Source organism: Balaenoptera borealis, assembly GCF_965194805.1.
Source record: "Balaenoptera borealis genome assembly, chromosome: 10".
Taxonomy (NCBI): Eukaryota; Metazoa; Chordata; class Mammalia; order Artiodactyla; family Balaenopteridae; genus Balaenoptera; species Balaenoptera borealis.
The window spans coordinates 96,218,282-96,246,019 of NC_138874.1; the positions used below are offsets into that span (position 1 = coordinate 96,218,282).

The 27,738-nt window shown below is 39.3% G+C and overlaps 1 protein-coding gene across 7 annotated transcripts in view; it reads right to left on the reverse strand.

The window, feature by feature from the left end:
- Positions 1–27,738, reverse strand: part of SORCS1 (sortilin related VPS10 domain containing receptor 1) — a 584,051-nt gene that overhangs the window by 88,729 nt on the left and 467,584 nt on the right. For all 7 annotated transcript variants that reach the window (XM_082408268.1, XM_082408264.1, XM_082408269.1 and 4 more), the window contains exons 15-17: positions 26,851–26,968; positions 25,213–25,343; positions 21,970–22,083 (exon numbers count right to left, since the gene is read on the reverse strand). In XM_082408268.1, the coding sequence (XP_082264394.1) occupies positions 21,970–22,083; positions 25,213–25,343; positions 26,851–26,968 (363 nt within the window). The remainder of the gene's footprint in view (positions 1–21,969; positions 22,084–25,212; positions 25,344–26,850; positions 26,969–27,738) is intronic.

Genomic DNA, 27,738 nt, shown 5'->3' on the forward strand with positions numbered 1-27,738 from the left:
TTTTTTTGTTCTTTCTCCTTCCATGTCCTCCTGTATGCCTTACCAGCTGCCTAAAACTTACACTTTATTTTATTTTTTCAATTTTTGAATTTTATTTTATTTATTTTTTTTATACAGCAGGTTCTTATTAGTTATCCATTTTACATATATTAGTGTATATATGTCAATCCCAATCTCCCAATTCATCACACCACTACTCACTCCCCCTGCTGCTTTCCCCCTTGATGTCCATACGTTTGCTCTCTACATCTGTGTCTCAATTTCTGCCCTGAAAACCAGTTCATCTGTACCATTTTTCTAGGTTCCACATATATGCATTAATGTACGATATTTGTTTTTCTCTTTCTGACTTACTTCACTCTGTATGACAGTCCCTAGATTCATCCACGTCTCTACAAATGACCCATTTCGTTCCTTTTTATGGCTGAGTAATATTCCATTGTATATATGTACCACATCTTCTTTATCCGTTTGTCTGTTGATGGGCATTTAGGTTGCTTCCATGAGCTGGTTATTGCAAACAGTGCTGCAATGAACATTGGGGTGCATGTCTCTTTTTGAATTATGGTTTTCTCTGCATATATGCCCAGTAGTGGGATTGCTGGGTCATATGGTAATTCTATTTTTAGTTTTTTAAGGAACCTCCATACTGTTCTCCATAGTGGCTGTATCAATTTACACTCCCACCAAGAGTGCAAGAGGGTTCCCTTCTCTCCAAACCCTCTGCAGCATTTGTTGTTTGTAGATTTTCTGATGATGCCCATTGTAACTGGTGTGAGGTGATACCTCACTGTAGTTTTGATTTGCATTTCTCTAATAATTAGTGATGTTGAGCAGCTTTTCATGTGCTTCTTGGTCATCTGTATGTCTTCTTTGGAGAAATGTCTATGTAGGTCTTCTGCCCATTTTTGGATTGGGTTGTTTGTTTTTTTAATATTGAGCTGCATGAGCTGTTTATATATTTGGGAGATTAATCCTTTGTCTGTTGATTCATTTGCAAATATTTTCTCCCATTCTGAGGGTTGTCTTTTCGTCTTGTTTGTAGTTTCCTTTGTTTTGCAAAAGCTTTTAAGTTTCATTAGGTCCCATTTGTTTATTTTTGTTTTTATTTCCATTACTCTAGGAGGTGGATCAAAAAAGATCTTGCTGTGATTTATGTCAAAGAGTGTTTTTCCTATGTTCTCCTCTAAGAGTTTTATAGTGTCTGGTCTTACATTTAGGTCTCTAATCCATTTTGAGTTTATTTTTGTGTATGGTGTTAGGGAGTGTTCTAATTTCATTCTTTGCCATGTAGCTGTCCAGTTTTCCCAGCACCACTTATTGAAGAGGCTGTCTTTTCTCCATTGTATACCCTTGCCTCCTTTGTCGTAGATTAGTTGACCATAGTTGCGTGGGTTTACCTCTGGGCTTTCTATCATCTTCCATTGAGCTATATTTCTGTTTTTATACCAGTACCATATTGTCTTAATTACTGTAGCTTTGTAGTATAGTCTGAAGTCAGGGAGTCTGATCCTTCCAGCTCTTTTTTTCCCCCTCAAGACTGCTTTGGCTATTTGGGGTCTTTTGTATCTCCATACAAATTTTAAGGTTTTTTGTTCTAGTTCTGTAAAAAATGCCATTGGTAATTTGATAGGGATTGCAATGAATCTGTAGATTGCTTTGGGTAGTACAGTCATTTTCACAATATTGATTCTTCCAATCCAAGAACATGGTATATCTCTCCATCTGTTTGTATCATCTTTAATTTCTTTCATCAGTGTCTTATAGTTTTCTGCATACAGATCTTTTGTCTCCCTAGATAGGTTTATTCCTAGGTATTTTATTCTTTTTGTTGCAGTGGTAAATGGGAGTGTTTCCTTAATTTCTCTTTCAGATTTGTCATCATTAGTGTATAGGAATGCAAGAGATTTATGTGCATTCATTTTGTATCCGGCTACTTTACCAAATTCATTGATTAGCTCTAGTAGTTTTCTGGTGGCATCTTTAGGATTCTCTATGTATAGTATCATGTCATCTGCAAACAGTGACAGTTTTACTTCTTCTTTTCCAATTTGTATTTTTTTATTTCTTTTTCTTCTCTGATTGCCATGGCTAGGACTTCCAAAACTATGTTGAATAATAGTGGTGAGAGTGGACATCCTTGTCTTGTTCCTGATCTTAGAGGAAATGCTTTCAGTTTTTCACCATTGAGAATGATGTGTGCTGTGGGTTTTTCATATATGGCCTTTATTATGTTGACGTAGGTTCCCTCTATGACCATTTTCTGGAGAGTTTGTATCATAAATGGGTGTTGAATTTTGTCGAAAGCTTTTTCTGCATCTATTGAGATGATCATATGGTTTTTATTCTTCAGTTTGTTAATATTGTGTATCACATTGATTGATTTGCGTATATTGAAGAATCCTTGCATCCCTGGAATAAATCTCACTTGGTCATGCTGTATGATCCGTTTAACGTGCTGTTGGATTCTGTTTGCTAGTATTTTGTTGAGGATTTTTGCATCTATGTTCACCAGTGATATTGGTCTGCAGTTTACTTTCTTTGTGACATCTTTGTCTGGCTTTGGTATCAGGGTGATGGTGGCCTCGTAGAATGAGTTTGGGAGTGTTCCTCCCTCTGCTATATTTTGGAAGCGTTTGAGAAGGATAGGTGTTAACTCTTTTCTAAATGTTTGAGAGAATTCGCCTGTGAAGCCATCTGGTCCTGGGCTTTTGTTTGTTGGAAAATTTTTAATCACAGTCTTAATTTCAGTGCTTGTGATTGGTCTGTTTATATTTTCTATTTCTTCCTGGTTCAGTCTCAGAAGGTTGTGCCTTTCTAAGAATTTGTCCATTTCTTCCAGGCTGTCCATTTTATTGGCATATAGCTGCTTGTAGTAATCTCTCATGATCCTTTGTATTTCTGCAGTGTCGGTTGTTACTTCTCCTTTTTCATTTCTAATTCTATTGATTTGAGTCTTCTCCCATTTTTTCTCGATGAGTCTGGTTAATGGTTTATCTATCTTGTTTATCTTCTCAAATAACTAGTTTTTAGTTTTGTTTTATTGATCTTTGCTATTGTTTTCTTTGTTTCTATTTCATTTATTTCTGCTCTGATCTTTATGATTTCTTTCCTTCTGCTAACTTCGGGTTTTGTTTGTTCTTCTTTCTCTATTTCTTTTAGGTGTAAGGTTAGATTGTTTATTTGAGATTATTCTTGTTTCTTGAGGTAGGCTTGTATTGCTATAAACTTCCCTCTTAGAACTGCTTTTGCTGCATCCCATAGGTTTTGGATCGTCGTGTTTTCATTGTCATTTGTCTCTAGGGATTTTTTGATTTCCTCTCTGATTTCTTCAGTGATCTCTTGGCTATTTAGTAACGTATTGTTTAGCCTCCATGTGTTTGTGTTTTTTACGTTTTTTTCCCTGTAATTGATTTCTAATCTCATAGTGTTGTAGTCAGAAAAGATGCTTGTTATGATTTTAATTTTCTTAAATTTACTGAGGCTTGATTTGTGACCCAAGATGTGATGTATCCTGAAGAATGTTCCGTGCTCACTTGAGAAGAAAGTGTAATCGGCTGTTTTTTGGATGGAATGTCCTATAATTTTCAATTAAATCTATCTGGTCTATTGTGTCATTTAAAGCTTGCATTTCCTTATTAATTTTCTGTTTGGATGATCTGTCCATTGGTGTAAGTGAGGTGTTAAAGTCCCCCACTATTATTGTGTTACTGTTGATTTCCCGTTTTACAGCTGTTAGCAGTTGCCTTATGTATTGAGGTGCTCCTATGTTGGGTGCATATATATTTAGAATTGTTATATCATCTTCTTGGACTGATCCCTTGATCATTATGTAGTGTCCTTCCTTGTCTCTTGCAACATTCTTTATTTTAAAGTCTATTTTATCTGGTATGAGTATTGGTACTCCAGCTTTCTTTGGATTTCCACTTGCATGGAATATCTTTTTCCATCCCCTCATTTTCAGTCTGTATGTGTCCATAGGTCTGAAGTGGGTCTGTTGTAGACAGCATATATATGGGTTTTGTTTTTGTATCCATTCAGCGATCCTGTGTCTTTTGGTTGGAGCATTTAATCCATTCATATATATGAAAATTATTGATATGTATGTCCCTATTAACATTTTCTTAATTGGTTTGGGTTTGTTTTTGTAGGTCCTTTTCTTCTCTTGTGTTTCCCACTTAGAGAAGTTCCTTTAGCATTTGTTGTAGAGCTGGTTTGGTGGTGCTGAATTCTGTTAGCTTTTGCTTGTCTGTAAAGCTTTTAATTTCTCTATTGAATCTGAATGTGATCCTTGCTTGGTAGAGTAATCCTTGTTGTAGGTTCTTCCCTTTCATCACTTTAAATATGTCATGCCACTCCCTTCTGGCTTGTAGAGTTTCTGCTGAGAAATCAGCTGTTAACCTTATGGGAGTTCCCTCGTATGTTATTTGTCGTTATTCCCTTGCTGCTTTCAATAATTTTTCTGTCTTTAATTTTTGCCAATTTTATTACTATGTGTCTTGGCATGTTTCTCCTTGGGTTTATCCTGTATGGGGCTCTGTGTGCTTCCTGGATTTGGGTGGCTATTTCCTTTCCCATGTTAGGGAAGTTTTCAACTATAATCTCTTCAAATATTTTCTCTGGTCCTTTCTCTCTCTCTTCTCCTTCTGGGACCTCTATAATGTGAATGTTGTTGCGTTTAATGTTGTCCCAGAGGTCTCCTAGGCTGTCTTCATTTCTTTTCATTCTTTTTTCTTTATTCTGTCCTGCAGCAGCGAATTCCACCATTCTGTCTTCCAGGTCACTTATCCGTTCTTCTGCCTCAGTTATTCTGCTATTGATTCTTTCTAGTGTATTTTTCATTTCAGTTATTGTATTGTTCATCTCTGTTTGTTTGTTCTTTAATTCTTCTAGGTGTTTGTTAAACATTTCTTGCATCTTCTCGATCTTTGCCTCCATTCTTTTTCTGAGGTCCTGGATCATCTTCACTATCATCATTCTGAATTCTTTTTCTGGAAGGTTGCCTATCTCCACTTCATTTAGTTGTTTTTATGGGGCTTTATCTTGTTCCTTCATCTGGTACATAGCCCTCTGCCTTTTCATCTTGTCTATCTCTCTGTGAACGTGGTTTTTGTTCCACAGGCTGCAGGATTGTAGTTTTCTTGCTTCTGCTGTCTGTCCTCTGGTGGATGAGGCTATCTAAGAGGCTTGAGCAAGTTTCCTGATGGGAGGCACTGGTGTTGGGTAGAGCTGGCTGTTGCTCTGGTGGGCAGAGCTCAGTAAAAGTTTAATCCACTTGTCTGCTGATGGGTGGGGCTGGGTTCCCTCCCTGTTGGTTGTTTGGACTGAGGCTACCCAACACTGGAGCCTACCTGGGCTCTTTGGTGGGGCTAATGGCGGACTCTGGGAGGGCTCACGCCAATGAGTACTTCCCAGAACTTCTGCTGCCAGTGTCCTTGTCCTCACGGTGAGACACAGCCTCCCCCCGCCTCTGCAGTAGACCCTCCAGCACTAGCAGGTAGGTCTATTTCAGTCTCCTATGGGGTCACTGCTCCTTCCCCTGGGTCCCGATGCACACACTACTTTGTGTGTGCCCTCCAAGAGTGGAGTCTTTGTTTACCCCAGTCTTTCGAAGTCCTGCAATCAAATCCCGCTAGCCTTCAAAGTCTGATTCTCTAGGAATTCCTCCTCCCGTTGCTGGACCTGCAGGTTGGGAAGCCTGACGTGGGGCTCAGAACCTTCACTCCAGTGGGTGGACTTCTGTGGTGTTAGTGTTCTCCAGTTTGTGAGTCACCCAGCCAGCAGTTATGGGATCTGATTTTATTGTGATTGCACCCCTCCTACCATCTCATTGTGGCTTCTCTTTGTCTTTGGATGTGGGGTATCTTTTTTGGTGAGTTCCAGTCTCTTCTTGTCGATGATTGGTCAGCAGTTAGTTGTGATTCTGGTGCTCTCGCAAGAGGGAGTGACAGCATGTCCTTCTACTCCGCCATCTTGAACCAATCTCCCTTATCCACACTTCAAGTGGCAGCTTACCTCCTGTCTTTTCCTGACTATGATAGTAAAATCATAAGAAGTTCATATTTAGAGAGTGCTTAATATGTTCTAGTCATTGTACTAAGTTCTTAACATGATTTGCCTTCAGAATATCCCTAATAAGGAAGGTATTATTATTCCCAATATACAGATGAAATTAAGATTCATAGAACTTAACTAGTTTTCTCAAGACTACACAGCTAGGACCCTAGACAATTTGTCTCTAGAATACGTGTACTCTTTACCACTGCACTGTACTGCCTCTTTAAATGGAGTGAGATATCTGTCCTCTAAACTCTTATAGGAATCCTTATGATTTACTTGATGGGAGTCATTTATGCCTTTTATGATTTTCTTCCTGTGTGTGACTGTGAACTTTAAGCTCCTTGAGAGCATCCTCGTGCCCCAGACATGCAAGGCTGATAATCAGGAGGTTCACACTGGGATGACTGTACGAGGTTAAATGTGGAAATATCTGCCTAACAGTTGGGTCTTACCACCGCCCCAAACCCTTCAAGCATCTCACCCACCAACCCAGCTATGTTGACCCTATCCTTGGAGTCCCTGCTTCTCCTGGCAATCCAGAAGCGAATGGGTTAATACCTAGAACACCAGGAAGCCTCCCAAACCCTGCTCCTACACTAAGATCCCTACTCATTCTGATTGGTCATTGCCATGTCTGAGCATCTTGAGCATCACCCCATCTGATATTTTGAAAAGTCCATTGTAGATGCTTATGACTGTAGGCTGATGTGAAAGAAAATAAGGGCAGATGGGAAAGAAGAAAAATACCGTGCAGACACTGGAGAATGGTGACATTCTGTTACCAGCAATGGTAGCAGAAAATGACCAGCAATGTCACACGGTAATTATGGCATCCCAGTGAGTTAAACTCACTGCGTGTATCAGAAACATGCATCAGAAACTCCCTGTGTGTTTCGGAGGCAAGGCACTATGCAAATTAAAGGCAGGTTATAATTTTTAGTCACTTAGCATCCAAGCACACCTGTGACTCTATCTTGGTGAGCAGCTATGGAGGCATGGGCCCACCATCTCCAGTGGAAGCATCGGCTAGAGAACATTCCTTTTGTTTGTCGCTGTTCTGACCAATCATCGCCACAGGCTTTCCTGAATCCTGCAGCAGCAGGAGTCCTGCTTAAACTCAAAGCACGAATCCATCCCTCTGGGATTCTGCCACAGAGAAGACTGCTGGTAATTTTTTAAAAATGCTCATTAAAAACCATTCTGAAACCATTTTATTTCCTGGATGAAAATGGCATCACATTAGCCCTACCAGACCAGTTCCCGAAATTTAGAAGAAAATTGTGCAGAAATACAGAGTTCATTTACTCAAGTAAGCACACACCTGCATTACAGAATGGTTCAATTTGCATCCCAGCAGCAATCCCTGGGTCTGAGTTACATAAAGGAATAATACATTTAGTATGTTATTAAATGGGGTTGCTTACCTCTGTAATAACAAGGCAACTTATGATTATGTTGGACCTAAGCTCTGAATATTACTGGGATGCATTTAGTTGGTAAAACATTCTTCAATCTGCCAAGAATAAAAATGCTTTGTAATGGCAAGGGAGTCTTTGTACAATTACTGAGAGGAAACATTCTGCAAATATACCTTTGATATTACCGACCGTTCATCTGTAGATAGTGTCTTGTTACTTCAACAACCCCAGTTTCAGCTATTCTCTTCCTTCCTTTCTTGATACTCCTCTGTCACCTTTTCCTTTTTACCCCTACCCTCTTTGATTTTCCTTCTGGCTGCCTGCCAGTCTTAAAAAAAAGAGGAAGGCCATAGTTTTTCTTTGTGAGAGTAAAACTGGAAAAAACAGTGGCAGTCTTCATATCCTGTGATTTTGCTATTCAGCAGGTTTTTTTTAATTTATGATTTTGTACAGATGTTTATGGTACAGATGTTTGATATAGATGTTTATGACTATTCAGTGTATGCTAAGTTGACAATATAGTCTAGTTTAGTCAACCACAACACTGTATGTGATGTCAAGACCCTGCCCCCAGAAATTATGGATTAATTGAGAATTCTGGGCATCAGTGTGTTTTTGTTTTTAAGTTCCCCTGGTGATTCTAGTGTGCAGCCAGGATTAAAGATCACTGCCCTGGTGGTTAAAACTAGTGTTGTGGAACCAAATAGTCTGAGTTTAAATGCAGGCTCTTACTCATTAGATAAACTTGGGCAATTTACACAGACTCTAATGTTTGGGTTCTCTGCCTGTAAAATGGGATAATTACAGAATTTTTCCCTAAAGTTCTTGGGAGGATTAAATGAGATAATGCATTCAAAAGGACTTAGCATAGAATTTGGCACATTGCAAGACCTTAATAAATATTAAAATATCAAAAGGTAGTAAAAAATTAGTATTTAAAGTTTTAAATATTAGCTTGCTCTTATACAGCAAGTTCCCTGAAAAGAGAAGCCATGCTCTTACTGCCAAGATTATCTTAAGATCAAATCAGACCACATCAATTCCTTCCTTAAAATCATTCAAAACTGACTATGGCTTATCCATAAAGGGTAAAGTTCAGGTTTAAAGGAGAGCTCCATGATCTGTCCTCAATGCATTTTTTTTTCAGCTTTAGCTCTTTCCACTGCCTGACATGCTTCCTGAGCTCAGGCCAGGTTGAAGTCTACATGTCTTCTTCTGCCTGTGTTGTTCATTCTGCCTGGGATGGTCTTTACTCTGTCAAGCTTCTATTCATTCATTAAAAATCAGTGTAGAAATTATGTTTTCCTTTGATATCTCCTCTTTTTTCACAGTAGTTGTTACACGAAATGACCAAGAAAGAGCTAGAACTCTAGGTTTTCTTATAGCCAAGGGAGGTCTTGTTGTCACTGAGCTCTGTTGAGCCTCATTTGTGCACACGAGAATAATTTAAATAGTTTAATTTCTTGGCTTGTACTATGTGTCTTTGTTTTTCAAGGGAAAACCGCCTTGTTACAATGACACTTAACTTGAAACGAGAAATGGGGCAAGCCCTGGGGACAGAGAAGGGAGCTGGTTCTGGGGACAGTGTATGGCTAACACTTAAAATCTTTCTAGACCCAATGTGTGCATATTTCAACAATAATCCTATGTAGCAGCCATAACCCCAACATTCAGAAAGAATAGGGTTCCATGGCTGACTAAGCAGGTTCTCCAAGTTTCTCTCCTCAAGGCAATAGCTCTCAGGACTTTCCCCTTAAACTGAGTAAGCAGACCTTGGGATTAGGGGACTCTCATCAGACAGAAGACTAGGTCGAGGGGAGAAAACTTCTCTTGCATTAAGTAGGATGGAAGCACAAGTCATTTAATGTGAACAGTAAATAGAATGTAACTTCATTCTGAATGCCAACTTGATGAAGTGAGACATATGGCCAAGTTAAACTAAATGACAGCATCAAAAATCATGAGAATGGCTCATGGAATCCACTGCTGGAGTCAAGTAGTTGCACAACAAATTTATAGAAGGAAAATTTCCCTACTTTTAAGCATCTGCAGTCCGAGGAATCCTAATACTGAATCATTGCAAATTGGTCATGGACAGGTCAGAACCTGAAGGGATCTCAAAGATCATCCAACACAATCCCTCTGTTTGCACATGAGAAAAAAAAGAGATGCAGTTTAGAGGGCTTGCCAAGCTCACACAGGGGGCAAGTAGTGGCTATGGGCCTTGGGACTGAGTTTGGAACTCTCCTGCCATGATGCCATACCACACGGATGAGGATCGTTATTGCCAATACCACGGATGTGGGCAAGGACAGCGATGTGAGGAACCAGATCTCCACATACACCTTCTTCATTTCCAACCCTAATGCCATCCCATAAAAATATGGGAAAATGCATCTAAGAAAGATATTCTGAAAAATCAACTTTGCAGCAACAGACAGTTATGGAGCGTTTGCTGTGAGACTGCATGGGTGAGTTCCAAGAAAACAGTGACTTGGGCCCTTGCAGTGCTGGGTCTATAAACAATGCAAGTGATTTCCTTTCTGTGGACTTGAAACACATGCACCACTTTTAGGACCAGTTATTCTCTGTGATGCACATTGACAAAGCTTGCTGAATAAATCAGACTGAACATCAAGACCCCCATCAGGATCAGAAATGGGATCACTTGGGAAATGACCACAGCCCCCAGAGACCCTGGAAATAGCAACCCCAGAGCACAGTGGCAGGATAACCAAGGTCTAAATGTTTTCATAGCTGATGTAGAAAGGAATCTGTTTATAGAAAGCATTTTTATTTATTTATTTTTTAACACCTTTATTAGAGTACAACTGCTTTACAATGGTGTGTTAGTTTCTGCTTTATATAGAAAGCATTTTTAAAACATTCTAAATGTATGTTGACAGTATGGAGATTGCTATTTTGCTATACTTTATGTGTATATAATTTTTCCTGGACCCACTAAGTATTTTTATATAGATACTGAATAAATGCTATTTTAAAATCCTTTTTTTTAACTTCCTGAGTAAATATTCCCATTGACTATTGAGAAACTAACCCTGAGGATCAATAAGAACTGTCACTGTACATTTACATTCTTTCGGGAGGGATTAATGGCTCCTCTAAAGAAACTCCACAGACAAAAATTTCTATACCCACTTTTTTATAAACACATCTAGAAATATCTCTGGCTTAATAGCAAAAAGAAATCTGTCCCTTGAGAAGATTATCTTGGCTTCTTAGAACAAACCAGCCCAATGTCCACTTTATTTTACATTTACAGAATCTTTTACGGTTGGCATGAAACGAGCAACATCCTAGTTAATTTGGCAACTTAAATTTGTATCATGTTCCCTGGATCCAAAACAGTATAAACAAGATTTAACCATATATAAGTACAACTAAATAAGCTTGGGCTTCTGTATGTGCAAACTGAGATATTTATAGTCATCGATGGAGAAACAGAGGAATGAATTTGAGGTTATTTCAGCACTAAATGCCAGATGATATACAAATGAATATTGATTTCATTTTATTTGAAGAAAAGGGACTCGTTTACTAATCAGGTAAATGTATTATCTGCCTTGAGTGGTACTGGGGCAGACATGTGTTTTGATGTACAGTGGTTACTAATTATGTGACTTTATGAGCCTACACAAGCTATTATTTCAGTTTTACCGATGACCAAACAAGGGCTTAGGTTAAATGTGTTCTAGATCTCAGTACTGTCATGACTATTAAGTATGAAATAAATGTCTCGACTATAGATACACAATAAAAGGAAGTTTTCCCTCTCTTTTTACCTTCACTCCAGAGGAGCCCTTCACTCCAAAAGTCCAGATGCTGGTGATGGCATCTGCATTTTGTAAAGTGACTACTATCTGCTAGGCTCTATGCTGCATGCTTCATATACAGTATCATATTTAATCAACCTCCAAAAGCAAATAGCAAAATTTTATAGGTTATGAAACTAAATCTCAAAGAAAGGAAGTCACTTGCTAAAGATAAAGGTAAATGGCAGAGATTGGATTAAGACTCTTCATTTGTTTCATTCTAAAGTAACTCTATTTTTCACCAAACAACACATCCCCCCTTTGAGTTCACTCTGTACCCATAACAGGCTGAGGCCCCATTACCAGCCTCCTTGCTTTCCATGGAATGGCTTGTGGAAGGCATGAAGGAAAGGGTGAAAAGAGGCAGGGAGAACGTGGTAGAAGCATGCCCACACGCTGTCCTGTGGTGTGGACATTGGACACTTGAGACCACTGGACCGAGCCCTAAAGACTGGTGGCTACAGCCACCTGGAGGGACATTCTGTACCTATTTCAATACTTATTCCAACTCTCTTTTCTAAGACCTTGCTAAGACTGAAACAAAAACTGCACACCTGTTCACTTCTACACAGTGAAGCTGGTAACAATTTTGGCATCTCCTTAAAATAGCATTTCTATTGGGAATAATAATAACCAATGCTGGAATGTTTCCATCACAGTGAAGTGAGTGAACCTGAGAACATTGTTTATATACACAGGGTAATAAACTAACCGTGAGAGCAACCATAACCATTTACAAAGTGAGGCCTTAAAAAAAAATAAAAGGAAGGTTTACCTGCAGGCTTTCAAGTCAACTCGCAGAAAGGTGCTACTGGCAGATTTGCTTGTGAAGCTTGATTGACAAGGGAGGATTGTTTAGTAGACCTGTTCAACTCAAGTTTGGCTTGAGATTGCATGGCTGCAATCTGTGCCCTGCTGTAAGGGACTGGGTGAGGCAAGTGAGGTGCCTGGTGAGTGAAATCTACGGAGGCAAGAACTCTCAAACCAACCCTGCCCTTGTGATTCCTCTGCACTTCATCCCAGCCTGAAGCTAACACGGATTCTGTGCTGACAACCCGAGATGCTCGTGGATGGCTTAAAACAGGCATTGGAGGGACTCACGGGGCCCAGTGGCTCCTTAATTCTATAGACTTCCAGGCACAGACATCAGGGCGTGTCCTTGAGAAAATTACCAGCATGGCCTTTTCACCATCTCTTGTTCCTTTGCCTACAATAACTTGCTTCACAACTTCTTAATTTGGGAAATCCTGCTTGCCCTTCCTCTCAGTGTTCCCTTACAGAATCCATTGGTGTCCATGTTTTAAAGGAGGATGGCAGTTAATATAACTGAGTCTCTCATGTGTGGGACTCACAGGCAGTGCGTGGGCAGGAAGCTGGTGTTTCAACCCTTAATGGGGGAGATATGTGGCAATGCCTGGATACTCAGCTCTAAGAAGTAATCAGCTGACTGGGTGGAATTTGCTTTAGGAGCTATCAGAAAGACCTTCAATTGCCAAAAGAAACTAATTATTGTTGTAGTGTTTTAGTAACAATTATTATGTTATGAGAACGCTAACTGCAGCATTGTTTATAGCGGTACAAAACAGGAAATGACCAAAATGTCCATGAAAGGGATGACTACATAATCCCAGGTGCTTGAATCCTAGGGAGTTAAAAGAAATTAGATGGAGAGTAGCCTTATATACTCTGACTTGGAAAGATGTTTAAGTTATGTTTCTGAATGAAAACGGGAACTAGAAGAACAACACATCTAGTAGGAAACTGCATATAAAAACAACCAAATTAATTTTGTTTATTTTTTTTCTTGGCATAATTATTCACTGACAAATGCAAAGGAAAGTGTTTAGAAACATGCATATCAAACAGATCACACTTGTGTGGGAAAGGGGGCCAGGATTGATAATCTAAATTGGCTTTTTAAACAGAGAAAACATGTATTTTTTTTGTAATTAAACATCTGTAAGTGAAAAGCTAAATATTTAATGGCAGCATTGTAGCAGCTACAACAGATTACTGAATCTGTGCTTATGAAATGCCACTGAATCAACATAGAGCCAAGTGACGTCTGGGGTCAGGGACTGGAGTGGTATTCAGAAGGGCAGAAAGTTCTTTTTCAATTTCATCTACACTTTATCTCTTGCCAGCTCTTGAGTTGGCTACAGACACTGCAAATGGGAATTTGATGATATTGGGGCCTACTTTGAGGGTGATTTCAGGCCCCTGTCCCAGCTAATGGTCTTCCTATTCCTGATGTAAATGTGTAGTTTAGACAATATGTTCATCTGTGGGGTTATGATTGATACTCCCCTCCCCGACCTTAGCCCACAGGGCGCTATGCAGGTGGTCACTCTTCCACCTGTGAGCCCCTTACTTTTGAGAGCAGGGCATTCATCCTATCTGCTGATGACTGGTATTAATCATATGTTCCTTTTACACAAACTTGCTCACTGATGCTGATGCTTTTCTGCAGAAAGTTTAAATGGAATGGATGAAACCAGCAGATGTGATAACTCAGGAAAAATCCCTTAGGGTCAGATGCTCTCAGGTAATACCCACTGATAGGAACAACCTTCAGAGAGTGGAGGTGGAGCCCTAGGAAGTAATGTTTGTGATTGTGTGATTAATAAACATAACTGCATTGACAAACATTTATATACCTGGACACATATTGCTGAACCACTTTTTTAATTGAAATTTTAGTTTTATAGGGCATAGATGAAAACTCCCATTGAATAGAATATTATAAATTATTCATCTCTGATGTTTTATTTTATATGGGTTAGGATTTATTTGGGTTTCACATACTGAGTTTACCAAAGGAATGGTGAAACCTATTTAGGGGTAGCTGAAAAATGTGTGTATGTGTAAATATATGTATATAATTATAAAATTAAAATACATATATATTCTCAATAAACTGAAAAGTGAGGGGTCATCAGCCTTTATTCTGCCTTATTACAGTGATTTGAGTAGCATCTGGAACAATTAGACCCCTCTGTACTTCAGCCTCCTCTCATTAATACCAAAGAGAGAATAGTATAACTCCCCTGACTGACAGTGAAAAAAAATCACTTCTGAAATTAGCTTCAGGGGCTCCTAATGCCCTTTACAATGTCTAAACATGCTGGTACATGCAAGTGATAAAACTCCTGTCTTTGGCATTTCTTCACCATTAAGTTTAGTTATTTCACCAGCCCTTTTCAATTTCTTCCACAATGCTAGATGCTGAAGACCTCACCGACCCATTGCTGTAAAAATGTTATTTGTATTTTTCTCAGATTTTGTGTTTTTCTTCAAATAAATCACAGCTTATTTCTTTATTCAATCAGAGATAAGAATATTTGATGTATGTGTCTATGTTTTTTCCCTCCTTCTGCGAAAAGTTTGAATGGAACGGATGAAACCAGCAGATGTGATAACTCAACAAAAATCCCTTAGGGTGAGATGCTCTGAGAGTGGTATATATTATTTTGGTAATTTTTTAAAATTAAAAAAACTTTTAAAATTTCAAATACAAAAGTACATAAATGGAAACATGAACATCCTCTCCTCTGTATTGCAGCTCACGTGAGAAGTGAGAAGGGCAACTGTCAAGTAATGCTGGTCTATTGGTGAGGTACCTACTCTCTCCCTCCCTCCCTCCCTCTTTCCCTCTTTCCACCCCTTCTTCTCTCCCTCTCCCTCCCTCCCTCCTTCCCTTCCTTCCTTTCCTCTCTTTTTAACTTTTCAATATCAGAATTCTCAAATATGCACAAATGAGAGAAAACAGTATCATAAATACCCATGCCCTCATTAACTTATCTTCAAAATTTACTAAACCTATCCCTTTTTTCTATATATTTTAAAACAACCACCAGACGTAGACGTGCCCACCAGAAAGACGAGATCCAACCTCATCCACCAGAACACAGGCACTAGTCCCCTCCACCAGGAAGCCTACACAACCCACTGAACCAACCTTAGCCACTGGGGACAGATACCAAAAACAACGGGAACTATGAACCTGCAGCCTGTGAAAAGGAGACCCCAAACACAGTAAGATAAGCAAAATGAGAAGACAAAAAACCACACAGCAGGTGAAGGAGCAGGGTCAAAACACACCAGACCTAACAAATGAAGAGGAAATAGGCAGTCTACCTGAAAAAGAATTCAGAATAATGATAGTAAAGATGATCCAAAATCTTGGAAATAGAATAGACAAAATGCAAGAAACATTTAACAAGGACGTAGAAGAACAAAAGAGGAACCAAGCAATGATGAAAAACACAATAAATGAAATTAAAAATACTCTAGATGGGATCAATAGCAGAATAACTGAGGCAGAAGAATGGATAAGTGACCTGGAAGACAGAATGGTGGAATTCACTGCTGTGGAACAGAATAAAGAAAAAAGAATGAAAAGAACTGAGGACAGTCTCAGAGACCTCTGGGACAACATTAAACGCACCAACATTCGAATTATAGGGGTCCCAGAAGAAGAAGAGAAAAAGAAAGGGATTGAGAAAATATTTGAAGAGATTATAGTTGAAAACTTCCCTAATATGGGAAAGGAAATAGTTAATCAAGTCCTGGAAGCACAGAGAGTCCCATACAGGATAAATCCAAGGAGAAACACGCCAAGACACATATTAATCAAACTATCAAAAATTAAATATAAAGAAAACATATTAAAAGCAGCAAGGGAAAAAAAACAAATAACACACAAGGGAATCCCCATAAGGTTAACAGCTGATCTTTAGGCAGAAACTCTGCAAGCCAGAAGGGAGTGGCAGGATATACTTAAAGTCATGAAGAAGAAAAACCTACAACCAAGGTTACTCTACCCAGCAAGGATCTCATTCAGATTTGATGGAGAAATTAAAACCTTTACAGACAAGCAAAAGCTGAGAGAGTTCAGCACCACCAAACCAGCTTTACAACAAATGCTAAAGGAACTTCTCTAGGCAAGAAACACAAGAGAAGGAAAACACCTACAATAACAAACCCAAAAAATTTTAAGAAAATGGGAATAGGAACATACATGTCGATAATTACCTTAAATGTAAATGGATTAAATGGTTCCACCAAAAGACACAGACTGGTTGAATGGATACAAAAACAAGACCCATATATATGCTGTCTACAAGAGACCCACTTCAGACCTAGAGACACTTACAGACTGAAAGTGAGGGGATGGAAAAAGATATTCCATGCAAATGGAAATCAAAAGAAAGCTGGAGTAGCAATTCTCATATCAGACAAAATAGACTTTAAAATAAAGACTATTACAAGAGACAAAGAAGGACACTATATAATGATCAAGTGATCGATCCAAGAGGAAGATATAACAATTGTAAATATTTATGCACCCAACATAGGAGCACCTCAATACATAAGGCAAATACTAACAGCCATAAAAGGGGAAATCAACAGTAACACAATCATAGTAGGGGACTTTAACACCCCACTTTCACCAATGGACAGATCATCCAAAATGAAAATAAATAAAGAAACACAAGCTTTAAATGATACATTAAACAAGATGGACTTAACTGATATTTATAGGCCATTCTACCCAAAAACAACAGAATACACATTCTTCTCAAGTGCTCATGGAACATTCTCCAGGATAGATCATATCTTGGGTCACAAATCAAGCCTTGGTAAATTTAAGAAAATTGAAATCGTATCAAGTATCTTTCCGACCACAACGCTATGAGACTAGATATCAATTACAGGAAAAGATCTGTAAAAAATACAAACACATGGAGGCTACACAATACACTACTTAATAATGAAGTGATCACTGAAGAAATCAAAGGGGAAATCAAAAAATACCTAGAAACAAATGACAATGGAGATACGACGACCCAAAACCTATGGGACGCAGCAAAAGCAGTGCTAAGAGGGAAGTTTATAGCAATACAAGCCTACCTCAAGAAACAGGAAACATCTCGAATAAACAACCTAACCTTGCACCTAAAGCAATTAGAGAAAGAAGAGCAAAAAAACCCCAAAGCTAGCAGAAAGAAAGAAATCGTAAAGATCAGATCAGAAGTAAATGAAAAAGAAATGAAGGAAACAATAGCAAAAATCAATGAAACTAAAAGCTGGTTCTTCGAGAAGATAAACAAAATTGATAAACCATTAGCCAGACTCATCAAGAGAAAAAGGGAGAAGACTCAAATCAATAGAATTAGAAATGAAAAAGGAGAAGTAACCACTGACACTGCAGAAATACAAACGATCATGAGAGATTACTACAAGCAACTCTATGCCAATAAAATGGACAACCTGGAAGAAATGGACAGATTTTTAGAAATGCACAACCTACCGAGACTGAACCAGGAAGAAATAGAAAATATAAACAGACCAATCACAAGCACTGAAATTGAAACTGTGATAAAAAATCTTCCAACAAACAAAAGCCCAGGACCAGATGGCTTCACAGGCGAATTCTATCAAACATTTAGAGAAGAGCTAACATCTATCCTTCTCAAACTCTTCCAAAATATTGCAGAGGGAGGAACACTCCCCAACTCATTCTACGAGGCCACCATCACCCTGATACCAAAACCAGACAAAGATGTCACAAAGAAAGAAAACTACAGGCCAATATCACTGATGAACATAGATGCAAAAATCCTCAACAAAATACTAGCAAACAGAATCCAACAGCACATTAAAAGGATCATACACCATGATCAAGTGGGGTTTATCCCAGGAATGCAAGGATTCTTCAATATACGCAAATCAATCAACGTGATACATCATATTAACAAACTGAAAGAGAAAAACCATATGATCATCTCAATAGATGCAGAGAAAGCTTTCGACAAAATTCAACACCCATTTATGATAAAAGCCCTGCAGAAAGTAGGCATAGAGGGAACTTTCCTCAACATAATAAAGGCCATATATGACAAACCCACAGCCAACATTGTCCTCAATGGTGAAAAACTGAAACCATTTCCCCTAAGATCAGGAAGAAGACAAGGTTTCCCACTCTCACCACTATTATTCAACATAGTTTTGGAAGTGTTAGCCACAGCAATCAGAGAAGAAAAAGAAATAAAAGGAATCCAAATCGGAAAAGAAGAAGTAAAGCTGTCACTGTTTGCAGATGACATGATACTATACATAGAGAATCCTAAAACTGCTACCAGAAAACTACTAGAGCTAATCAATGAATTTGGTAAAGTAGCAGGATACAAAATTAATGCACAGAAATCTCTTGCATTCCTATATACTAATGATGAAATATCTGAAAGTGAAATTAAGAAAACACTCTCATTTGCCATTGCAACAAAAAGAATAAAATATCTAGGAATAAACCTACCTAAGGAGACAAAAGACCTGTATGCAGAAAATTATAGGACACTGATGAAAGAAATTAAAGATGATACAAATAGATGGAGAGATATACCATGTTCTTGGATTGGAAGAATCAACATTGTGAAAATGACTCTACTACCCAAAGCAATCTACAGATTCAATGCAATCCCTATCAAACTACCACTGGCATTTTTCACAGAACTAGAACAAAAAATTTCACAATTTGTATGGAGACACAAAAGACCACAAATAGCCAAAGCAATCTTGAGATGGAAAAATGGAGCTGGAGGAATCAGGCTCCCTGACTTCAGACTATATTACAAAGCTACAGTAAACAAGACAGTTTGGTACTGGCACAAAAACAGAAATATAGATCAATGGAACAGGATAGAAAGCCCAGAGATAAACCCACGTACATATGGTCACCTTATCTTTGATAAAGGAGGCAAGCATATACAGTGGAGAAAAGACAGCCTCTTCAATAAGTGGTGCTGGGAAAACTGGACAGGTACATGTAAAAGTATGAAATTAGAACACTCCCTGACACCATACACAAAAATAAACTCAAAATGGATTAAAGACCTAAGTGTAAAGCCAGACACTATCAAACTCTTAGAGGAAAACATAGGCAGAACACTGTATGACATACATCACAGCAAGATCCTTTTTGACCCAGCTCCTAGAGAAATGGAAATAAAAACACAAATAAACAAATGGGACCTAATGAAACGTAAAAGCTTTTGCACAGCAAAGGAAACCATAAACAAGACCAAAAGACAACCCTCAGAATGGGAGAAAATATTTGCAAATGAAGCAACTGACAAAGGATTAATCTCCAAGATTTACAAGCAGCTCATGCAGCTCAATAACAAAAAAACAAACAACCCAATCCAAAAATGGGCAGAAGACCTAAACAGACATTTCTCCAAAGAAGATATACAGATGGCCAACAGACACATGAAAGAATGCTCAACATCATTAATCATTAGAGAAATGCAAATCAAAACTACAATGAGGTATCATCTCACACCGGTCAGAATGGCCATCATCAAAAAATCTAGAATCAATAAATGCTGGAGAGGGTGTGGAGAAAAGGGAACACTCTTGCACTGTTGGTGGGAATGTAAATTGATACAGCCACTATGGAGAACAGTATGGAGGTTCCTTAAAAAACTACAAATAGAACTACCATACGACCCAGCAATCCCACTACTGGGCATATACCCTGAGAAAACCATAATTCAAAAAGAGTCATGTACCAAAATGTTCATTGCAGCTCTATTTACAATAGCCAGGACATGGAAGCAACCTAAGTGTCCATCATCGGATGAATGGATAAAGAAGATGTGGCACATATATACAATGGAATATTACTCAGCCATAAAAAGAAATGAAATGGGGGTATTTGTAATGAGGTGGATGGAGTTAGAGTCTGTCATACAGAGTGAAGTAAGTCAGAAAGAGAAAAACAAATACAGTATGCTAACACATCTATATGGAATCTAAGGGAAAAAAAAAAGGTCATGAAGAACCTAGTGGCAAGATGGGAATAAAGACACAGACCTACTAAAGAATGGACTTGAGGATATGGGGAGGGGGAGAGTTGAGATGTGACAGGGTGAGAGAGTGTCATGGACATATATACACTACCAAATGTAAAATAGATATCTAGTGGGAAGCAGCCACATAGCACAGGGAGATCAGCTCGGTGCTTTGTGACCGCCTGGGGGGGTGGGATGGCGAGGGTGGGAGGGAGGGAGATGCAGGAGGGAGGAGATATGGGGATATATGTATATGTATAGCTGATTCACTTTGTTATAAAGCAGAAACTAACACACCATCGTGAAGCAATTATACTTCAATAAAGATGTTTTAAAAAAAACAAAAAACAAACAAATGCCATACATCGTGTATCTCTAAAAGATAAGGTTTCTTTTTTTAGCCTAACCAAAATATCAATATGACACCTAAATATATAATATATTTAGTTAATATAATAGAAATATTTAGATTTAGATATAACCTGATATCACCTGTGATGGTCAGTTTTATGTGTCAACTTGCATGGGCCTCAGGATGGCCAGATATTTGGTCAAACATTATTCTGGGTGTTTCTCTGAGGGTGTTTTTGGATGAGATTAACATTTAAATCAGTAGACAGAGTAAAACAGATTGCCCTCCCTCATGTGGGTGGGCCTCCTCCTAAATAAAACAAAAATGCTAACCCTCTTCTGAATAAGAGAAAATTTGTCCTGCCTGACTGCCTTCAAACTGGACAGTGGCTTTCTTTCTGCCTTCATACTCAGATGGAAACATCAGCTCTTCCTGCGTTTTGACACTGCTGGCCTTCAGACAGGAACTACATCAGCTTTCCTGGCTCACCATCAGCGTTCAGACTCGGACTGGAAAGAAACCATCTGTTCTCCTGGGTCCCCAGCTTGCCAACTCTCACCCTGCGGATGTCAGGATTTGGACTTACCCACCTCCATAGCTGGGTGCTCCCATTCATTATAACAAATCTCTTTATATATATATATATATATATATATAATCTCCAATTGGAGATAGAAAAACATATCTCTGGCAAACTCTGATTAATACATCACTAACCACCAGACCATAGTCCATTTCCCCATACGGCTCAAAAATGTCTTTTAATAGTTTTTCTGAATTAGAATCCAAATAAGTTCCACACACTATTTTCTAAGTCCATAAATATCAGTTACAATTGTGGGAAAGTCACAGAATGGTTTCCCTTTTATGGTATTTCTTAAATAATATTGGATAAACCCCACAACACAGATCATTAAACACAAAATTTAGATTCTGACTCCAGATTTATAAAGATCAGAATGCATGCCTTCAATGTGTCAGGACTGGACAGAGAGAAAATGAAACACATTCCTACTAACACTAGTATACTCTTGAAAAGTCAATGAGCTTCTTTTCTGCCTCAAGTTTCCACATCTATAAAACAGGAAATGCACATGGGAAATATTTGTTCGGCCTTCCACACAGGGATGTGAAGGTAAAAGGTAGGCTCATGTGATTAACTAGTTCTGAAATAAAGTATCAAAAAATGAAGATATGTATATATTATCATCATTGCCACCTTCCTCCAAGGAACCTTTTCGTTTCTTTGTTTGCAACTGGGGTCTTATTCTCAGATGAAATTTGCACTATTAATGCAAATTTGTGCTGCATTATTAAAATGAACAAAAGCAAGTAAATCAGTGCTGTAATGAAATAGGCCTGGCCTTTGATCAGAAGTAATTCGGTAAGTTTAACACAGGCTGAAAAGCAGCAGAAGTTGACCTCCTAAGGCCACTGCTTCAGACACTCACCCAGTACTATTGAGGTAACTCTGTCCCAAGCTGCAGTCCTTCGACAGAGAAGATGGATTGAACCAAAAGGCTGGCAGGCACTGACCATTGCTGTGTCGCTCATAACCATAGTCACTGTTGGGGAAAGAGCCAAGAGAAACCTTTCAGTAGATGGCAACATTACTGACAACAATTGCACGTCAGTCCACAGCCAACTTCTACCCTGGTCAATCAGTCAAAAAACAGGCATTCACTGAATCAATGTCTTTCCAAAAATGGAATCTTTTTTTTCCATGGAATATCTATCAATTACCCATGAAAACATTCTACAGAAGCCATTTTGAGAAATGCTAGCTTGGAGGCCACAGGGGTGCATGTGTAAAGAGGAAAGCTCAATGCCCAATAATTCCCATTAAACACCTTTAAGCTGGGAGAGTAGATGCTGTTCTCATTAGGGGGAGACACAGTACTGATTGTGGTTGGGCCCAGAGAAAGCTATAATGGTGGAAGTCTAGTCCTCAATGTCAAGTTTCACTGAAGAGTTTAAGGCATCCACATGTGGCATAATCCTCATTCCCAGTGATGTCTTTGGGGTGCTCTTCCAAGACATCTGGATCTACCAAGGAGAGCTGAGCCAGGTCTCTCTGTGCATGAGCCATATGCTTCAAAGTCACAGCAGGAAAGGAAATGTCCTTCAGGACTGCTGCAAGCATTCCCCCAAGGAGAAGCTCCGTCCTACGCCATTAATGCTGCCAGTTGCTTTAAATCTTCTCTCTAGTTTGAAAATAGTCAAAGACTTTTCTCAGCCTCCTTTCATTCTTACCTCCAGGAGCCTCTGAGTGGCCTGATATTCTTGGCTTCTGAAAGATGAACCCGGGCGCAGAGGATGGCAACAAATTGCACCTCCACACGCACAGATAAATTGCAAGTGGCAATCAGTGAGCATTAATATGAATTGGCCCATCTGTGTAATGGAAGTGAGATACTGGCACACAAGGGTTGGGGAAGGAGAATTAGGCTTGCTCAGGGGCCTGTCACCAGGCAGCTGGCACCTAGAATTCTGCCCATACCAGCTGGATTTGGTGCTGATGCAACACAGCATGGGTAGGAAGACTTCAGGAACGCTGCCTACAGGACACCCAGTGTTCATTTAAGGAAATTATTTTACAAATGCTGAAGAATAACAGGCAAGGTCATCTGGTAGAGGGCTGTCCAGGGGAGAGCCAAGCCAAGAGAGAACATTCAGTGACAACCACCTTTCATGATGCTATACTCAAGAAGAATCACCGAAGCTCTAGCTACTAGTAGAAACCAACAAGATTATGGCGATCCTTCCAAAGTATTTTCAGAAATCATGCAGTTACAGAAATCCCATTTGACCAGGTAACCTTACGATGGCCTCGTTCATGATGCATTTCCCACTTCTCCTATTACATTCTAGTTAGTGGGATGAGCAGCAGATTCTAATCAAAAATGAATGCAGGAATTGGGCCAAGACTAAAGGGAGTGAGAGATGGGGGAAGGGGGAAACTTAATTGATTTCCTTACCCTGTGTTCTTTTCACCCTAGTCAAGCTTAAAATTGAGAAGAAAACAACACATGACAATGCCAACAGCAAAAGACTAGCTTATGTTGCAACCTTGTAGAAGAGATTCCCAAAGAAACAAAGGTTTCCAGAAGAAATCAGGGAATTGGGACTTACTTTTTCTCTTTGGTTTTCTATGTGAAAATAAATTTGCTCTCTGCCAAAGAATGACTGTTTGGTAAGGCCGAAGTCAAACCACTAAGATAAAAAGTTAACTCCCCATACGGATCCTCCTTGAATAGAGTGAGTGAAGGAGAAGCAGTCAGGTTTCAGAAAGAGGGATGCGATGAATGACACACTCTCCATGGAACTTTTCCCTGTGAATGCATTTCAGGATGTCAATCCTGAAAGGTAGGACAGAGATAAAATATTTTTGTCATTGTAACAATGTTACACTGACTGAAACAGAAGTCAGAGCTGGGGAGGCCCCCCCAGAATTCCTTGTGAGCCCTCATGTAACTGAAGCTCTGCCTTCCCTCTGGCTGAGCCCGGAGAGATAAAGAACTGACTCTTGGCTTGCCTTCTTTACCAACAAGAGAGGAACAGCCTTGGGTTATCGGTCTGAGTTCTGGCAACCAGTTTGCCAGGCCTACCAGTACTATTTATTTAGAGAATGCTCCTGTCATGGTAGCATGACAGATGACTTCCTTTTTCTAAGATATGTGATGTGTATGTACACAGTATTTCAGCCCAATCACTGATATTTTGATGATCAGATACGTGACCGATGATCGCTACACAGCTAATATTGTTAAATGAATGTCTTTGGTTCTTATGCTGGCCAACTTTCAAGTATTTAACACTGATATACACATTTAGCAAATGCTTTCTCTAAACCAAAAGCATATAAATAAATTTTATAAAGAAGAAGGAAAAAAAGGAACAGAAAGTGAGATGGACATGATCAAGGGAGTTACCACCTACTCATCCTCAGTCATATTTCAACCTCATCTGAATGTCAAAACCAGAACAAAGCAAGGGCATCACTGGACCCACAAGCTAGCTTTCTGCTTAACTAATGCTCCAGAAAGAACACTGTGGCACTCCGAGTATATTTAACTTCTCAATGTCTCAGTACTTATCCAGTTTAAACTAGCTTAATCCTGGTAAAGGAAGAAGTCTCTCTTATCACTAGGTTCACAAAGCCACAGATAGCAATACCAGTGACTCCATTCTTGCACTGAATTCAGAAAAGTCTTCCATGGCTGTCACAAGCAATAGTCAGCTAACCACTGATTGAAAACATCCAGGTATAGACAATTTACTGTCCTACACGATCATTGTTCCACTACCAGGAACCCTAGATTCTAGAAAGACTTTTATCTTGAGCACAAATATGTTTGCTCCCTGAAACGTCCACTTATTGTTTTCAGTGTTGCTGTCTGAAGAAACTCAGGGTCTATCTAGTCTCTCTTTTTGTCCTGAGATCTGTCAAATATATGAAGATAATTACCAGCCATCTTCTGAGTCCTCCTTAAGTCTAAAGAAACCCCTGGTTTTTCCATATACACATGCACATAGCTAGTAAGCCATGATGTCCCCAAGTGGTAATTTCACATGAATATAGGCTTGTCACTTGGATCTATGCATGTTACTATTATGTGATATCTAAGCTTTCATTAAGGCCCACGTGGGTTTGAAATACTAGACGACTCTATGGGATAACAGTACAAGCTCACCAGTCAAAATCAGCCTCTGTGCAGACACAGGGTTCAGACTCCATAGCTCCTGCATATTTCCCTTGCATACATTTCCGCTCTGATTTTCTCTTCTTATATATCCTTTTCGCTCCCATGATGCATGCTTCCCCCTGTAAGGAGACAAGAATCTCACGCAGTCGGGCACATAGCTTGGACCTTCCCTACCCCACATCAGGACAGTTCCAGGAGATGGTCTCAAACCTTAGTGTAATGTGGACATATGCAGTCTGCTTTGTGCTAACAGCATTTCCTTTTCGATGTCTAGAGCCCTATCATAGAACATGATGATAAAGGCAATCCTAAAAAGCACTGAGGGTGTGTCCGAAAGTCCCGAACTCTATGTATTCAGCAAACCTTTACTTGGCAAGGTATTAAGTACAGTGCTATGAGGGACACACAGATAACTACGACAACTTGCAACAGTGTATGGCCAAAAAAATCTGTAGTAATTAAGTTCAATTCTTCTGTAATAAAAAATGCATACATTTGGTCATTTATGAGCATATGAAATAAGAATATTGCTAAGAAACATAAAGGTCCATTTGCCTTGATTTATTATGCCTCTGCCCACACAACTTTATAGCACTGATTTTATATCCATCTACCAGATAAGCAAGAGCACTAAATTCAGTGTTTCTCCACAAGATAAATAAAAGCTTTGAATATCACAATGCGTGTGCACTCCAAAGGGGGAAATATCAGTCATGGAAATGAGCAATCCTTTGACTGTTGAGCGTCCGATGAGAGTGGGTGATTCTAGCTGATGTAGCTCCCACTGTCAAACCCAGCTCTCTGTGTGTGTGTCTGAAGGACCAGACGGAGTTTTGTCTAAGCTAGCCTACACTGTCTTTCTTGAGCAAACTCACTTTAACCAGCTGCATTACACATCTACATGTAAATATATGATTTAGTCTAGGTTTGGGGTATATGATGTGTCACGCTCTGAATATGGTGATGGCCTTGCAAGCAAGGGCCTCTACCATGTCCTTTGAGAGGCCGGCAGAATGAGTTTTGCCTTGGGAAGTCGAAGGAGAGATGCTTTCAGCCAAGCATTCTGATATGAGCAGGGTAGCAGAGGGGCCAGGATGAAGGAAATTTTCCTATTAATAATTCTGCATCCTTATACCACAAGTACCTTGGAAGGAGGCAAGAAGCGCTACCTAATTCCAGGGAAGCATAGCAGTGGGGAGGAAGAATTTTACTGGCACCGCTCACGCAACATAACTTTGTTATTTCATGTTTGTTTGCATTGCCAGATAAAACTGAACAGCCTTTCCTCACCCTTGCCCCCATACCCTGCAGCCAGATGACACGCTCATATAAATTATGTTTGGATCTCCGTGCTGAGTTGGTATTTCATTTTGAGTTGTAAGTCTTAGCCAAGCACATTTGAATTTTATCTCATTATATCCTAGTACAATAAAAACAGAAGTCACTTCACAACAAGCTATAAATGTTGAGTTTGTTCACTGCTGTGGCACACAAAACACATAAGAAAGCACCAGATGGAGAATTTTTGCCCAGAGAACCCCAATTCCTACACTTTAATGACTTGCTTCCCCCCAGTACTCTCCACGCCTCCCACCCAGGACTCAACCTCAGCTCCCTTCCTCCTACCTGGCTGTGCAGCTGCCAGGGTCTGTAGTCCTCCTCAGCACAGCGTCTATCGAAAATGGACTTGTAGTCTACTTTGACCAGCTGCCATTCAGAGCGGTGGCTGAAGTGTCCAAACACTCTGCAGAGTTCATGATGATAAAAATAATCACAATAACAGCAATGCTGAAAGTTATACATCATTTACTGAATGTTTGCTATGAGGTTAGCACAACGCTAAGCATATTACATTTGATATTACATATCACTTGATCCCCACACGCATTTCTGAGGAGAGTTGCTATTATTGACTCCACTTCACTTGTGGGTAACCTGAGGCTCAACGAATTTTGTTAACATGCAAAAACCAAAGACAAATCACTAAGAACTGGTAGAGTCAGAACCCAGGGTGTTTGACTTAAAAGCCCACTTTTATATATTGTACAACAAGAATGGTTGACCAAAAAAAGAAAACAACAACAAAAAATTGAGAACACCATAGACACTGCCTTCTATGCGGTCCAAGTTTATACCTCTAGGTTCTCTTGCTAATGTACATCGTTCCCATGGTTTCCATGCTATTTTACCTTCCCACCAGTCCCAAGGGAAAGCGGGCAGCAAGGCTGAGGAGTTATAACTACTTCCTACTCTGTGCATTCTATTCTCCTTACTCAGAGAGACTCAGCTATTTAATGAAGTGTTTAAATCACCTATTGTCGATATAAATAAAAGCCACAAAGTAGCCTTTTCAATCAACTTTTTTTCCTCTGTGTTTTGCAAACATAAAAATTGAATGAAGACAAATTATGGAATAAATTGCTAATCCAGCTATGTTTACCGTGGGCAAAATGTAGCTATTAGGCATATTAAATTTTTGTTGCTCTTTTCTATTGTTAAAAAAAAGGAGTAGGG